The sequence below is a fragment of the Gigantopelta aegis genome, chromosome 7, assembly GCF_016097555.1.
Source record: "Gigantopelta aegis isolate Gae_Host chromosome 7, Gae_host_genome, whole genome shotgun sequence".
NCBI classification, from domain to species: domain Eukaryota; kingdom Metazoa; phylum Mollusca; class Gastropoda; order Neomphalida; family Peltospiridae; genus Gigantopelta; species Gigantopelta aegis.
Genome location: NC_054705.1, coordinates 37082291 through 37100671, shown reverse-complemented (window position 1 = coordinate 37100671; position 18381 = coordinate 37082291). Strand labels below are relative to the sequence as shown.

Here is an 18381-nt window from a genome sequence, read left to right as displayed (position 1 = left end):
GATTATTTCTATTGTCATTCTCTGCGTTCCAGCTGATCGCAACAGACATTCCAAGATGGCAGCGAACGAAGGTAAACAACTTTTTACTCTGCACTCGGCTTATTTAACCAGTTTTTTTAGACTGTTTATTTTTGTTGTACGTGATATTTTACTTCCGTTGGTCATGCATATGAAAGATTACGCTATGTCTGTATGAAGAAGAATTAAATTTCGGTTGCTAAATTAATTTTGCTGAAATTGTTCAGTTGCCAAGAAGAACGAGTGTTGCAGCTATTTATAGAGCGCAGATGTTTACCTGGTAGCATGACACACCACAATAAAATGTAAGGCCGAAATAAAATAAATTACGTTTTCTTGAACCGAATTATGATTATTTAAATTACTGTCACACAGATTTGCTTGTATATTGTGGACATTTTTTGTCTGTATAAGAAAAGCAGCTGGGGATCACATTAAATTAAATTTTAAAAAGTCAATACAATATTATAACAAACAATATATTGCCGATATCCCTAACTCCATTATGCTTGAAACTCCATGAAGTTTGTTTCTCATGTATGGTTTATGCAATCAGAATCAAATTTGTTGTCGGCTTGTCATTCATGGATTTTTTAAAAGCTATTTCTTCACAATTCAAAAGCATTTTCATCAACAATTAATACAGCTCAAACAAATGGGTATTCTAATAGATAAGTTTACAACGCCCTAAAACCATTAACTTTAAAACTAAGTCTTTTTAGTTTATTCTTTAAAAATGCCATTACTGGGTCCACTTGTCTTTTAGAAATTGTTATAAAAAGAGGCTATTGAATTAACATTTAGTGCATCAACAAAACCAGATCATTTAAACAATTTCTGCTTTTTTCACCTGTGTTGTTAGAAGAAAGAAAAAATCAATTATTATTATTTAATGTGCAGAAAGTATGGTGCATTTTTCTACCCCGAACATGAGTTGAAGAGTATAGACCATCCATTCAGAAAGTTCAGTTGTAAATAAATTTGAGTGTATAGATTACAATTTGTTTTAATTAACAATTAGTTAATTAAAAAATAAATATTTTACAAACTACATGACATTGTATTGACTGATGTGAACATACACATGTATGTATTGCCCACATTATTTATCTCTATTGATCACAAGAGTGTTGTTATCGAGCATGAAAAACAAGTGGTCTGCTGTTTGACTGTGATTATTTTATGGCAGACAGCTTTGAATTGGCAACTATTAGACTGACGTTGACAGGGGAGAGTAGTTTGCAAACATGTGTAACTTGTTAACATTGAATTGTTTTTGGGTGGTAATTCCGGCCCATGCAAAAGTAGTGCTTTTTGTGTAATGGGTGTACTCCGGCCAGGTTTAGTGGGTGTGTTTGTTTAAACCAATATCCTGGGAGAAAGATGGGTTGTCCTTTTTGGGGTATGTTGCCCTATGGCAGGCAAAGATGCATACAACAAATAAATGTAGGGCTACTAATATTAATAAAAATGCTATAGCCACTATCACTGTATAGAAACATATAGCATATGTAGTCTGTGACCTGATATGTATAAGCAGTCAAAACATTGTATTGCCAATTTCACAAACCGTTACTCCCACCCCCGCAAACGAAACCCCTAAAAACCACCATTTTGCCCTACATTTATTTGACTGAATACCACAGCAGGCCATATCATTTCAAACTTCATAGGAAACACTTTTTCACTTCTGTGCCTTGTGTTGATCATGGGAACCTATCGAAAACTGTTTCTATTATTTTTGCTGAATAGTCATACTCAATATAATAATCATGGGAAACAAAATTTTGCTTCCGTGATTTTACCGACAAGCTACTGACACAGAACCGAAAATGATTGTAACTGTGAAATCCAAAGGCCTGCCACAGTGATTCTTTAACCCATTATGGTTACAGACTTACAACAATTGTTTGAAGTAGCAAAAGAGAAATGCAGTGTTTCTGCCAGAAAGAAAATTTTGGGTGTGGTGCTATGGAATTGAATGCAACCTCAGTCAACAAAAGGTATGGGGGTGCCTCCCCCCAGAAAGAAAATGGGTTACGTTTAGGGTTAGGGTTAAGAAAATCATACAGTAATCATAAGAGTAATTAATTTTGTCAAAAGGTTAACTTAAAAAACCCCAAATCTGCAAACAAATTTGGGTTTGGTGCCATACCCTTTTTACCCTCTGGCAGAAACCCTAAAACTGTTGAATGATAATGGGTCGAGGTTACAACTTTAGCCTGTTAGTGTTAAATTTGACTTATACACATTTAGCTACATGTATTTACAGTGCTTACACACCTACTAGTATGTTTTAGAAAAACAGGCAAGCTTCATACATTCGACCCTGCTGAATCACCTATTTCCAAATTTTAAAGGTTAATTAGCTTTGGGGAAAGCAACATTCTTTTTAGGTCATCTGGATTTGTAAACATTCTTAAAGTAGCTGTCATTGATGTAATGGGTCAATCCAGGATTTGAGCTTTAGAAATTTGTTAATTTTAGAATGTTTTTGCCATAGGCAAAAGTCTCACCTACGGCAACTTTGATCATGTCAACAGCATTTTTTCTTGTTCCAACCAATGCATCACAACTGCTCAAAGGCAGTGGTATGTGCTTTCCTGTCTGTGGGAAAATGAATATAAAAGATCCCTTGCTGCCAATGGAAAACTGATGACTACCAGAATTACCAAATGTTTGACATCCAATTAATAGCCAATGATTAATTAATTATTGTGCTCTAGTGGTGTCGTTAAATAAAACAAACTTTAAGCTTTATTATTTTATTTTATTTTATAGGGTTTTTGTTATAGGCAAACGTTTCACCTATGACAGTTTTAATCCTGCCAACAGCAATTATAAACCAGTAACTTTTGCAACAAATAAACACTAAATTAAAAAACAAACATTATGCATTCAACCAATGACATTCATTTTTATCCAGTGCCATTAAATTGCCATTGCAGGACTTATCCTGTCCATTGCCAAATTAGTCAGCTGCTATTTTAAAGATTCTCCAATTGTCTCCAAGCAGGGCTTCTAATTTTTTTTTATAAAATTCAATAGCCATAGGATCTGAGTAATTATTATTTTTACTAGCCTTGATTAAAAATTCACTAGCCCTACTTTACTTTAAGTAAATTCAATTTTACTAATACATGCAGTAATAATTGAATATGTCACTTAAAACACCAAGATTGGGTGGTGGTGGGAGGGGGGGGGGGGGGGGCAGGATATTCATATTTACTGTACATACAAAATAGACTTAAAGAAAAGCATTTGACAACTTTTTTCTATCACTAGCCATTGGGCATAGCAATAGTAGTTATTTACTAGCCCAACATTGAATATCACTAGCAATGGGAGTGGGACTACCATAGTCTAGAATCCCTGTTCTAAATATTCAGTGTAACTACTGACAGCTACCAGTCTTAAGGAAGGAAATGTTTTATTTAACAACAGACTCAACACATTTTATTTACGGTTATATGGCATCAGACATATGGTTACGGATCACACAGATATTGAGAGAGGAAACCCGCTGTCGCCACTTCATGGGCTACTCTTTTTTGATTAGCAGCAAGGGATCTTTTATATGCACCATCCCAAAGACAGGATAGTACATACCACGACCTTTTTTTACACCAGTTATGGAGCACTGGCTGGAGCTAGAAATAGCCCAATGGGTCCACTGACGGGGATCGACCCTAGACTGACCGCACATCAAGTAAACACTTTACCACTGGGCTACCAATCTGTTACATGTATATAAAAAAAACTTCATAATCTTCTTAGTACTCATACCATATTCCATGTTTCTTTGTCAGGGTTTCTGCCAGAGGGTAAAATGGGTATGGCGCCATACCCAACATTTTTTTTAGCAGATTAGTTTTTTTTTTTAAGTTGATCTTTTGACAAAATTAATGACTCTTACCATTACTGTATGATTTTCTTAACCCTAACCCTAAACCTAACCCATTTTCTTTCTGGGGGGAGGCCCCCATACCCCCTATTAACTGTGGTTGCATTCAGCACACACATTGTAAATATATACAATTTCACATTGCCATACCCACAAATATCTTTCTGGCAGAAACACTGCTTGTATAATACTTCCTGAGATAACGGGACTTGAAATGTAGCACAGAGATGAATATGACCATTTTCAAGCTAAATTTAACACCTACCATGGATAGCAAAATGACCATTTCTCAGAAAGTACTTTAAATACATGCAGAGCCCAAATTTTTGATTTATTCATGTGGATGACTGAGAAATATTTTGTAAAAATTTCAAGTGAATCTGAGACCTAAGTGTGTGGGCGACCCTAAATATTTGCTGATTTGAGATGGATTGACCCTATGAATGTTATTTGGACATGTATACTAGATGTCATGACAGAATATTGATATTCTTAAAAAATTTCATTTTCACAAGACACCTGGGCCTAATTCACTAAACTCTCGCAACTTTGCGATCTCGCAGAGTAATGCTAAAATACTTGCAACGAGGATGCTTTGTTGTCTAGCAGAGCCTAAGAGACCTTGGTGAATGAGGCCCCTGATCTTTTATATGGATATGACACATTATTATTATTTTTATTTTTTTTGCGGGGGGGGGGGGGGGGGGGGGGTGTTATGAGCCTAATTTGGGAGAATTGAAAATGTGTCCTATAAACACAGGTGGCTGTTTAATACAGTTCAGTATATTATTTATATTATATTATTTTAAGACAGGTGACTGCTTAATACAGGTTTCTTTATAAATACTATATCATATTATATTGGGAGAATGAAAATGTGGTCTCCAAACACAGGTGGCTTCTTAACACAGGCCTCTTTATAATTACTATATCGTATTATATCAGGAGAATGAAACTGGTCTCCTAACACAGGTGACTGCTTAATACACAGGGATGTGAGAGCTACGCATAAATGCACTTTTCCATTTCGTCTAAGGGGCCGTCCATAATTTTTAACATTTTCATGAGCGTATAAACCGTACACAGGGGGGAGGGGGTTACGGGCCAGCGCACACTTTTCTTGAAAATGAAAAATGTCGATCAACATTTTTTATTTTGGGGATGTACACTTTTTGGGGGGGGGGGGGGGAGGGGGTGGTCAGAAGCGTACTCTTTGTACACTTGTGAAAATGTTGACAATTATGGACGGCCCCTAAAAAAACTAAAACATGATGTTCAATTCTGTTGACCACGGTTTCAAGTTTATGATGTGTGCCTTATATTATAAGTTATAACCAGTTTAGATTTGTTAGCACTGAATGCAATTTTTGGCAGTTCCAGGGGTTGCAAACCCCGTCCACAGTAAGCTTTTTTGTTCCAGCCCCTTTCACATCCCTGAATACAGGTCTCTTTATATCATATTATATTGGGAGAATGAAAATGTGGTCTCCTAACACAGGTGGCCTCTTAACAGGTGGCTGCTTAATACAGGTCAGTGTATACTATAGATATTATATAATATTGGGAGAATGGAAATGTGGTCTCCTAACACAGGTGGTCTCCTAACACAGTTGGTCTCCTAACACAGGCGGCCTCTTAACACAGGTGGTTGCTTAATACAGGTCAGTGTATACTATAGATATTAAATAATATTGGGAGAATGGAAATGTGGCCTCTTGACACGGATGGCTGCTTAATACAGGTCAGTGTATACTATAGATATTAAATAATATTGGGAGAATGGAAATGTGGCCTCTTAACACGGATAGCTGCTTAATAAAGATACATGTGGCGGCTAGAGCAGGTTTTGGCTGTATCAAATAGCTCATCTTTGCGTGTTACTGTTGAGTAACTGACAGTGATGTTTTCATTGTTGCCAAGGAGGAGCTGCAGACATAATAATTAAGACTGCTGTGCTTTGTTACTATTGACACACCCATGCCACAGGGTCTAAGCAAATAATGACGTGTGCGCCTAACTGTACTTGTGCGAACAAGTCTTCTTGTTTTGTTTGCTCATTCATTACATGCTACAAGATCTCTGTTTATATTGTACTTTGTAATGTATAGGTTTTTACATGTATGTCTGAACAATGGTTAACCCATTAATTTTGCTTATTTGGCAAATTTACTTGTAGATCATAGGGTATATGTGTATTAAAACTTTTAATGTCCAAAACCGGTGGTTATAAAAAAAAAATTAAAGTCCAGATATAATACTTTAACAGGTATTAAGTTTAAGTTTGTTAAATTAACGATACCACTAGAGAACATTGATTAATTAATTTCCAGTTATTGGATGTCAAACATTTGATAATTCTGATATATATAGTTGTTGAGGGAATCTGTTACATGTTTTTCTTTTCCATTAGGAGTAAGGTGTCTTTTATATGCACCATCCCACAGACAGAATAACACATACCATGATCTTTGATATACCAGTCGTGGTGCACTGGCTGGACCGAGAAATAGCCCGGTGGGCACACTGACGGGGATCGATCTCAAACCGACTGCACATCAGGCGGCCGCTTTACCACTGGGCTATGTCCCATACGCTACCCTATCCAATGCTAAATTGGCCAGTTGCTTATTTTCATACAAAGTGGCTACAACATTTGAGCTTAGCCTCAGCTAAATAGAAGATGAGATGATCGTACATACATCTGCCTCTTGAAAAATGACCTGCGATTTTTTGGGGGGTAATTTTGGCAAGTGAATTTTCATTTCACCTGCTAGGTGTAAAAAAAAAAGGACAGCTTTTCGCTTTTCGCAGACCACGGTTTCCAGCCCTGATATATTCCTGGATTGTGCCCATTCACAAGAAACAATACACCCACTACTTGTACTGGTCGTGGTTGAGTGGAAGAACACATACATTAATTATTACAGGCATTGTTTCCATGGAAGGTGGAATACTTGCCGTTCGAAGACGATCAATTATTTAGTTTCAACATTCATACTTAGCTGGGCTGATAAATAATTTCACTTTGATGGCTTTCTTACATGATACCAGTGACAACCGCAATTAGCAGAATTCAGCGAGGCCTGACAAAGAAAGGGTCGTGCTTTAAGTAAGGTCAAGAGTGTCAGTCCGTCCGTCTGTCCTTATCTTAAAGTTAAAGTTTGTTTTGTTTACCGATACCACTGGAGCACATTGATTTATTAATCATCGGCTATTGGATGTCAAATATTTGGTCATTTGGACATATAGTCTTAGAGATAAAACCCGATACATTTTCCCATTAACAGCAAGGAATCTTTTATATGCACAATCCCATATACATGATAGTACATACCACAGCCTGTGATATACCAGTCGTGGTGCACTGGCTGGAATGAGAAATAGCCCAATGGACTCACCGACAGGGATCGATCCCAGACCGACTGCGCATCAAGTGAGCGCTTTACCACAGGGCTACGTCATGCCCCAAATAGGCAGGCGTGTTTACTTATGAAAAATCAAGTTGAGTGCTCGCTTGAGGTGCTTGTGTCGCAGGATCAAACCACCTTGCTGGATCCATTCAACTGATTGGGTTTTTTCTCATTCCAACCATTGCACAAAACATCATACAAATTGGAAGCACTAAACTTGTTTGTTTAATGTTCTGTGCCCCATTCCATGAAGCGATCTTAGCACTAAGATCACCTTAGTACATAAGCTACTATAATTGGAACTCCGCCTGTTACCGGTTACGGTCGGATTGCTGGTGCTCCCTTGCACCTGCCAGTGCAGGTGGTCCACCCTCCAACCCACCCCACCTCTTTCCTATCCTGGACGGAGTGGCCGGTGCTTGCGTCCAGGACAGGCGTGCACTACAACAGCTTGCTCTGAACGTGCACGTTAAACAATCTTGTCCTTGTCCTATAATTAAAAATTATAGCAGGTTTCCTCTTAGAATGTCAGATTTAGCAAATGTTTGATATCCAATAGGCAGTGATTAATAAATCAATGTGCTCTAGTGGTATAGTTAAACTCACCAGTCTCCTTTTAATGCAAACATTATGTAGTAGTTTGGATATGAATTACACAACTTTTGCTAAGGATATACCAAATATATGTCATGGTAAACAGTTTGTGCACACCGGATATCTTAAATTTGTGCCACATGTGATCACTGAGGCTAGGCGGTTTATGTTCCATATATGCACCACCAAATTATCTATTAACCCCCACCCCCAAAAAATATCAATCATGATATGAAATTACCAGGTATGCACACCAATTTAAAATAAAATGTGCCAGTTTCTGGGGTGTAGCCAGAGAGGAAAAAACCGCCGAGGCATGGGAAAAATAAAATAAATCTGGGAAAATTTCAGATGAGGCAAATGCCTCGTCTGCCTCATGCTGGCTACGCCATTGAGTTGTGTTTAAAATTCGCAAATGGGAAATTTTAAGAGTGGCAGAGCTAGTCCTGTGCACCACCACAGTAATTCACGCACCGACTGTAGAGCTAGTCCTGTGCACCACCACAGTAATTCACGCACCGACTGTAGAGCTAGTCCTGTGCACCACCACAGCACCGACTGTAGAGCTAGTCCTGTGCACCACCACAGTAATTCACGCACCGACTGTAGAGCTAGTCCTGTGCACCACCACAGTAATTCACGCACAGACTGTAGAGCTAGTCCTGTGCACCACCACAGTAATTCACGCACCGACTGTAGAGCTAGTCCTGTGCACCACCACAGTAATTCACGCACAGACTGTAGAGCTAGTCCTGTGCACCACCATAGTAATTCACGCACAGACTGTAGAGCTAGTCCTGTGCACCACCATAGTAATTCACGCACAGACTGCAGAGCTAGTCCTGTGCACCACCACAGTAATTCACGCACAGACTGATTAGATACGTCACCCATGGAACACAATAAATGCAGTTGTTTTACTTCACATGTTTTTTTTTCTCCAAATAAAGAAAGAAAGAAGTATTTTATTTAACGATGCACTCAACACATTTTATTTACGGTTATATGGCGTCAGACATATGGTTAAGAACCACACAGATTTTGAGAGGAAACCCGCTGTCGCCACTACATGGGCTACTCTTCCGATTGGCAGCAAGGGATCTTTTATTTGCGCTTCCCACAGGCAGGATAGCACAAACCATGGCCTTTGTTGAACCAGTTATGGATCACTGGTCGGTGCAAGTGGTTTACACCTACCCATTGAGCCTTGCGGAGCACTCACTCAGGGTTTGGAGTCGGTATCTGGATTAAAAATCTCATGCCTCGACTGGGATCCGAACCCAGTACCTACCAGCCTGTAGACCGATGGCCTGCCACGACGCCACCGAGGCCGGTTTTTCTCCAAATATTTCTTACGCAACTTGAACAGTATATATATATATATATATACTGGTATTTCACTTTTTAGAGTTACACAACTCAGGGCTAGCTCTGGCACTCGCCACTAATTTCATGAAATAAATTATGTTTTTTTGGAAAATAAATGGGTTTCTGCAGTTTTTGAAGTAAGTATGACTGATAATTTGGCCAAATATTCTGCAGTTTTTGAAGTAAGTATGACTGATAATTTGGCCAGATTTTCTGCTGACCCAGAGCTGGCTGTGGAATAGCAGGCATTACATTTGTTTTGTCTTTGTTAACTTTGACAATCTGATTGAGTGAGTGTTTTGGAGAAGTCGGTGAGTTCGTGGAGATCCATATGTTTTATTCAGAAGCAATAATATGGTAGCCTGCGGTCAATTAACTTACATACTTAATAGATACGGCTCGTTTTCGACCCATGCTTGTAACACGGAGAGTGTAAAATCAATTTTACTTCTGTGTGGTAAGATTCTGATTGATCTTAGTTGCCGTGAAAGAAAACATGTTTATCTTTATTTTGTCGTATATCAACCATCGGTACAATGCTGGTATATGTTTGTTAGCATAACGACACTGTGTACTGTTGCCGCCACTTTATTAAAGTTTAAAGTGTTGGGTTGTCGGCTATTGCTTTAACCTTTCCACCATTTGCAGTTAGTCTTTTAATCGTCACACATGCATGAACAAACACCTGCTTGCCTGTCCCATGAGATCACGGTCATTTGAGACTTTTCTTCTTTTTTAAAAACATCAAAACAGTAGTTGCTAATCAATTTTCAATTGACTAGAAATATTGCTAATCAAGATTTTGAAAACAAAATGTTCCTTAAATTGCTTTTAACAGGGGGCGGGAGTTAGCTCAGTCGGTTGAGTGCTCGCTTGAGGTGCTTGTGTCGCAGGATCGAACCACCTCAGTGGATCCATTCAACTGATTGGGTTTTTTCTCATTCCAACCAGTGCACCACAACAGGCTGTGGTATGTGATATCCTGTCTATGGGAAAGTGCATATAAAAGATACTTTGCTGCATTAGAAAAAATGTAGCAGGTTTCTTCTGATGACTGCAAGTCAGAATTACCAATGTTTGATATCCAATAGCCAATGATTAATTAATTAATGTGCTCTAGTGGTGTTGTTAAACAGAAGAAACTTTCTGATTGTTTTTTTTTCCAATTAAAGTTAAAGTTTGTTTTGTTAAACGACACCACTAGAGCACATTGATTTATTAATCATCGGCTATGGGATGTCAACCATTTGGTAATTTTAACATGTAGTCTGTAGTTACAAGGAAGGAAGGAAATGGTTTATTTAACGACGCACTCAGCACATTTTATTTACGGTTATATGGTTCAAGACGTATGGTTAAGGAACGCAGATATTGAGAGAGGAAACCCACTGTCACCACTTGATGGGCTACTCTTTTCTATTAGCAGCAAGGGATCTTTTATATGCATCATCCCATAGACAGGATAGTACATACCACAGCCTTTGTTACACCAGTTTTGGAGCCCTAGCTGGAAAAAGAAATAGCCAAATGGGTCAACCGACGAGGATCGATCCTAGACCGAGTGCATATCAATCGAACGCTTTACCACTGGGCTACGTCCTGCCCTTGTTTAATAAAATGAAAATTCACTCTTCTGTTTCCAAAGTGAAAGCCATGGGCATCAATTGAAATTTTACCGGCCTCGGTGGCGTCGTGGCAGGCCATCGGTCTACAGGCTGGTAGGTACTGGGTTCGAATCCCAGTCGAGGCATGGGATTTTTAATCCAGATACCGACTCCAAACCCTGAGTGAGTGCTCTGCAAGGCTCAATGGGTAGGTGTAAACCACTTGCACCGACCAGTGATCCATAACTGATTCAACAAAGGCCATGGTTTGTGCTATCCTGCCTGTGGGAAGCACAAATAAAAGATCCCTTGCTGCTAATCGGAAGAGTAGCCCATGTAGTGGCGACAGCGGGTTTCCTCTCAAAATCTGTGTGGTCCTTAACCATATGTCTGATGCCATATAACCGTAATAAAATGTGTTGAGTGCATCGTTAAATAAAACATTTCTTTCTTTCTTTTCAATTGAAATTTTAGACCCCTGATATTTGTGTATGATAAAAATCAAGATTAAATATGATTTCTTCATTATTTTTATTGGATTGCATGATAAAACTAATAACAGCTTAAAGGGACGTACCCTAGTTTCAACCTGTGAAAATTAACACTAAGTTTAGTTAAGCTACAAACCTGTAACACATTTGGATAAAGTTACAATTGAGCGGAACATGTGTCTGTGACTTTGAAATGGTGAAATACCCTCTAAAAATAGACTAAAACTGGACTCCATACCTGTTACTTCTCAGACACACTTGCATTTTAAAAAATATGAGAAATTCATTTTGTGATATTAAAAACACCAGGATGACCAAAAACACTTTGAATGTACGAAATTGATAATCTAAACAATAAAATCTAAGTAAAGTATGATTTAAGTCATCAAAAATGGTTATAATAGTCAAAAATATGCGTTAGTGTTTAGAAACTAGGGTATCTCCCTTTAATGATATTCTGGGAACAGTTTGGTTTCCAAATCTTTATTAGCAATGTTTCTAGTCAATTGAAAATTGATTAGCAACTACTGTTTAACGTTTTAAAATTGTGTAGTGATCTATGAAACGTGTGCAGCTAATCTCGACGCAATACTGAACAAAATATTCTCTGACATTGGTATGACAAGACAAATGGGGAATTCCGCTCGACCTCACATACTTCTCCATTCTTGCTTCCACAGGATGATGCCAATATCCTTTCATTAACCTATGTCATTGGCCTGTCTGGATTCAGTAGAATTAGCTAAAACAGCAGGCCATCAGCATGGTATCAAAGAGTGTAAGCTGCATGTATACACCATTTCCATGGACGATAAATCAATCAGTTTGAATAATACATTTACATAGTAACCAGCAGGTGTCAACATCAACACCATTTTTAAATGGGAGATTTCACAGTTGAGAGATACATTAAGTTGTTTTAATGAATATGTGTACATGCATATTTTGTCTACAGTTAAAGGGACTGTCCTGAGTTTCTTGTAATTGTTAAGAAGAAGAAGAAAAGAAGAAGGAAATGTACATATTTAATGACACACTCAACACATTTAATTTACAGTTATATTGCGTCGGACATATGGTTATGGAGCGCACAGATATTAAGAGAGGAAACCCGCTGTCGCCACTTCATGGGCTACTTTTTTTTTTTATTAGCAGCAAGGGTACTTTTATATGCACCATCCCACATACAGGGTAGTACTTACCACGGCCTTTGTTACACCAGTTGTGGAGCACTGGCTGGTACGAGAAATAGCCCAATAGGTCCACCGATAGGGATTGATCCTAGATCGATGGCACATCAAACTAGCGCTTTACCATTGGGCTACGTTCACAGTTGAGAGACACATTAAGTTGTTTTAATGAATATGTGTACGTGCATATTTTGTCACCAGTTAATTAAAGGAACTGTCCTGAGTTTCCTGTAATTGTTAAGATGTTGCTGATTAACTGAGATGTTTTAATGAGTCACTGTAGTTACTTTAGTCTCCTACCGGTCCAACTGGAGGGGACTATATAGGTTTCATATCCATCTGTCTGTCTGTCTGTCCGTCTGTCCCACATATAGTTTTCCGGATGGGTTTGTTTTAAGAATGCCTTGAGATATTGAGATGAAATTTTGTGTATAGCTTTATCATGTACTGTTACAGATCAAGTTTGACTTTCATGACGATTTAAACATTTTTGACAGAGTTATGGCTCTTGAAGTTAGGGGATACAAAACTTTCTTAGGTTCGGTAGTGGACATGTATTGCTTTAGCAGTATTCTCAGAATGCTTGTTTTTTCTGCATAAAATATTAGTGGCTATATTATACGTGTCACCGTGTCTGATCATCCCAGTGTTTGTACTCAGGTCAGACTTTATTTGTAGATCATCTGAGCTGAAGGCTCAAATTACCTATTGTTATCTCTTCCTTTAATACTATAATTAATAGTTTTTTAGCCAAAAGCTGTCTCATTGTAAAATTACACATGTATTGTTTTTTAAAGACTGTCAGACCATGTGGGCAAGACATAGCTCAGTGGTAAAGCGTTCGCTTGATGCGCGGTTGGTTTGTGATCGATCCCCGTCGGTGGGCCCATTGGGCTATTTCTCGCTCCAGCCAGTGCACCACGACTGGTACATCAAAGGCCATGATATGTGTTATCCTGTCTATGGGATGGTGCATTAGCAGCAAGGGATCTTTTATATGCACCATCCCACACATAGGATGGTACATACCACGACCAATTTTCCGGATGGTTTGTTTTAAGAATGCCTTGAGATATTGAGATGAAATTTTGTGTATAGCTTTATCATGTACTGTTACAGATCAAGTTTGACTTTCATGACGATGTAACCATTTTTGACAGAGTTATGGCTCTTGAACTTAGGGGATACAAAACTTTCTTAGGTTCGGTAGTGGACATGTATTGCTTTAGCAGTATTCTCAGAATACTTGTTTTTTTTGCATAATATATTAGTGGCTATATTATACGTGTCACCGTGTCTGATCATCCCAGTGTTTGTACTAAGGTCAGACTTTATTTGTAGATCATCTGAGCTGAAGGCTCAAGTTACCTATTGTTATCTCTTCCTTTAATACTATAATTAATTGTTTTTTGCCAAAAGCTGTCTCATTGTAAATTTTACACATGTATTATTTTTTAAAGACTGTCCGACCATGTGGGCGAGACATAGCCCAGTGGTAAAGCGTTCGCTTGATGCGCGGTTGGTTTGTGATCGATCCCCGTCGGTGGGCCCATTGGGCTATTTCTCGCTCCAGCCAGTGCACCACAACTGGTACATCAAAGACCGTGGTATGTGTTGTCCTGTCTATGGGATGGTGCATTAGCAGCAAGGGATCTTTTATATGCACCATCCCACATATAGGATAGTACATACCACGACCTTTGTTACACTAGTTGTAGAGCACTGGCTGGAAAGAGAAATAGCCCAATGGGTCCACCGACAGGGATCGATCCTAGACCGACCGTGCATCAAGTAAACACTTTACCACTGGGCTGTGTCCCGCCCCTCATTTAGAATACCAGTGTCTGTATATCCATTGTGTTTGCAGTTTTGTATTATTAGCTTTTCTTCCTGATATAATTTGTTCGTTCATACAAAATTACTGGAAGGTAAAATCTGGTTTGGCTACTGCAGACATTAAGACGACAACAAACACCTTGCTTATAATTAATGCAGAAAGAAAGAAATGTTTTATTTAACGACGCACCACACAGATTTTGAGAGGAAACCCGCTGTCGCCACTACATGGGCTACTCTTTCCGATTAGCAGCAAGGGATCTTTTATTTGCACTTCCCACAGGCAGGATAGCACAAACCATGGCCTTTGTTGAACCAGTTATGGATCACTGGTCGGTGCAAGTGGTTTACACCTACCCATTGAGCCTTGCGGAACACTCACTCAGGGTTTGGAGTCGGTATCTGGATTAAAAATCCCATGCCTCGACTTGGATCCGAACCCAGTACCTACCAGCCTGTAGACCGATGACCTAACCACGACGCCACCGAGGCCAGTATATATAATTAATACAGATACAGATGTTCTAAACAGGAAAATACCTTTAAAGGTGTAGACCCTACTTTCAGACAGTGAAAATGGACACTAAGGATTTTTTTAAATGTACAGACCTGCAACACACATTTGGATAAGGTTATAACAGAGAGAAGCAAAAGTCTGTGATCTTCAGTCAGGGAAATATCGTCTTAAAATAACTTGACCTTGTTTTGATAACCAAAACGTCTCGGACAAACGTCCATTTTTAGAATTATAAAACATGAATTTTGGAGTATTCATAAAAACCTAGATGACCAGAACCACTGCGAAAATTAATATTCTAAATAATAAAATGTAAGTACTTCTAATTAAAATTTATCAAAAACGGCTTTAATAGTAAAAAATAAGCCATAGTGTTTAAAAACTAGGGTCGGTCCCTTTAATATGTATGGTGACTTCAGTCATCAAACTCGGGATAGTCCCTTTAAAAGACAGCACGGTAGCCCAGTGGTAAAGCGTTCGCTCGATGTGTGCTCGGTCTGGGATCGATCCCCGTTGGTGGGTCATTGGGCTATTTCTCGTTCCAGCCAGAGCACCACGACTGGTATATCAAAGGCCGTGGTATGTAGTACCCTGTCTGTGGGATGGTGCATATAAAAGATACCTTGTTGCTATTCGAAAAGAATAGCCCATGAAGTGGCGACAGCGGGTTTCCTCTCAATCCCTGTGGTCCTTAACCATATGTCTGATACCATATAACCGTAAATAAAATGTGTTGAGTGCGTTGTTAAATAAAACATTTCTTTCCTCTTTTTTTTTAAAAGACAGCAAGGAATCTTTTATATGAACTTTCCAATGGACAGGAGCCTGCATGGTGTCAAATGCAAGCCATGTTCCATGAGTTGTGTGTACGTACATGTGTGTTATTTACACTGAAATATTACATCTTGTTTATTGCAGTAGCACTTCAGCTGTTCCCATGCAAAGTCTGCGGAAGAAGCTTCGTCAAGGAATCTCTGGTAACCATGGTTTCTTAATGGTTTCTTAATGTGTTAATGTGTTCTTATTTTTTTTAGCAGATCAGAATAGAGTTTTATGTTTTAAAGGAATAGAATGGAATGATTATTTATGTTTAACCATATCACAGTACAAATGAAAATAGCAGGGCTGGAATTTAAGAATTTGTTGCCCATGACAATTTAAAAAAAAGAGAAAATTGCCATGGATGAAATGGCCCACCGATAGCAGTTTTAAGCCTGCCAGTGGCAGTTTTTAATAAATGACTTTTGCAACAAATAAACATTTCTGAAAGGTTATTTTGCTGTATGCAGAATGCGTCATTTGTACATATATATTGTTGAATACTGGCAGGCAATGAATACCAGGTGCATACGTTTTTGCCATAATTGATGCCATCACAATACATAACCCATGATACGGTACGTATCATGATACCTGATTCACTGTGTTTTCCCAGTAACACAAGAAGTTGAACCATAGGTGAAGTGATTTAAAAATAAGAAATGAACAGGGCAAAAGTAAAACACTGATTAAACAGAACTTTTTAATGTAGAAATACCACATCATTAGACATAGACATATTGACATAAGCAGGCACATATTCTCTGTCCACCTCACTGTTTTTCCTTGAAGGAAAATATCTTGTCAGTAAGTACATCTCGGTACGAAATTGGTGTTGGGTAAACCGATGCAAAATTAAACTAGGATTCGACACATGGTCAGAATAAAATATGAATCGATTCACAAGCTATATTGACATAAGCGGGCACATGCATGTGTTCTCTGTCCACTTGACTGTTTTTCCTTGAAGAAAATATCTTGTCAATAAGTACGAAATTGGTGTTGGGTAAATCGATGCAGAATTAAAATAGGATTTGACACATGGTCGAAATTAAATATGAATCGATTCACAAGCTAGAGTATTGTGTATCGTATCGTCAGCAGTATTATATACCCGTTACTTTTTATGATCTTGCAGGCTAAGCATCAGAATGCCTGTCAGAAGGTCAGCAAGCCCCGGAAGGTGTTCGACTCGTCCAAACAGCGAGTCACCGAGGACCTGCCTCTACGGCAGATAAAAAATGCCCAGAAGAAGGTTCGTATCCAATCATTATACAGGGGTGCAGAAACAGGACTAGTCAGGATTTTTAATTTATTTATTTATTTTTTGTTTTTTGAGGGGTGGGGAGGGCAGATGAATCCTTGTAATGAACGAGCATGGAAGGTGCACAACACCCCATCCCCGCAGGAAATTTTAAAATCTAGAGGCTTTGAAATACGATTTTGCAGTAATTTCAGGGAGGTTACATACCTAAAACGTCAATATCAATAACCAGTAAAATAGATGGGGGTGGGGGGGGGGGGGGGAGAGACATAACCTCCTTGACCCCCCACCCCCTAGTTACGGCCTGAGAATGTGCTCGCCAAATGTGAGTTGAAAAATTTAACTACCGGTTCTTTTTCTCACTGACCGTATTTAAAAATTATTTTTTAATTTTCAATTTTGTATATATATATTATAATAAAGTTTTCACTTCTTATATATATATATATATATATATATATAAGAAGTGAAAACTTTATTATAATATTTCAAAATATGTTGACTTGTGAATTAAAGTTTAGGGCTTGATTTCGTTTGCCACTTGATGTTGATCACTGACCAAGTGTCCTTAATGATGTTTTCGTCATAATATATATATATATATATGGTGTGAAGATGGTGTATATTATAATATTATTAATATATTGTTCTATAGGCTGGCAAACTATTAAAGTTTTGTTAATTCTAGTCTGTAGGGCTAGTGAAATATTTTTCATTTCTGATTATATCTGCCTGATGTTCATGGGGCCTAGGTGACTAATAGCATAGAGAACTTACTAGTCCCCATAAAAAAAAAACATTACCCCCTCCCTTTGTTTTATTGGTTAGGACTATATTACTGACAAATATGCAACATTTGTGCCTATTCTGAGAAGACAAAGTGTAGGCCATTTCTTTTATTAACCATCCATCCATCCATCCATCCATCCATCCATCCATCCATCCATCCATCCATCCATCCATCCATCCATCCATCCATCCATCCTTGCACCCGCCTGTCCATTTGTCCGCCTGTCTGTCCATCTCCGTCCGTCCGTCCATCCATCCATCCATCTATGCACCCAGCCATCCAGAGTTATCCATTCTTTGCAGACTTTGTGTACAGTTATCATTTTTATGTGAGCTTTACAAGCTTTTAAACATGACATTACATTCCATCTAGTTAATTGTATTTTTGCTTTAAACTCCACCTGTTGTGTTTCAGTCTGGCAAAGACGTGAGTATTTATAGATTAGTCTCTGGATTTCGTCAGACCCCAGTCCCTCTGACATTACCCAGGATGCTTTGCGCTATGCCCTGAACTTGCACGGAATTACCAGGGATTATAATCATCATCTTTGGCTGGCATTACTGTGTGGTTGTCCTT

At 38.5% G+C, this 18381-nt stretch overlaps 1 protein-coding gene across 15 annotated transcripts in view; it reads left to right on the top strand.

The window, feature by feature from the left end:
* Window positions 1-42: 42 nt before the first annotated feature.
* Window positions 43-18381, top strand: part of LOC121377360 (zinc finger C2HC domain-containing protein 1B-like) — a 56667-nt gene continuing 38328 nt past the window's right edge. For 14 of the 15 annotated variants that reach the window (XM_041505330.1, XM_041505326.1, XM_041505325.1 and 11 more), the window contains exons 1-4: window positions 43-71; window positions 15851-15909; window positions 16890-17006; window positions 18220-18231. In XM_041505330.1, coding sequence (XP_041361264.1) covers window positions 56-71; window positions 15851-15909; window positions 16890-17006; window positions 18220-18231 — 204 coding nt within the window. In that variant the 5' untranslated portion in view covers window positions 43-55. The remainder of the gene's footprint in view (window positions 72-15850; window positions 15910-16889; window positions 17007-18219; window positions 18232-18381) is intronic. The other variant, XM_041505324.1, reaches the window with a different exon arrangement.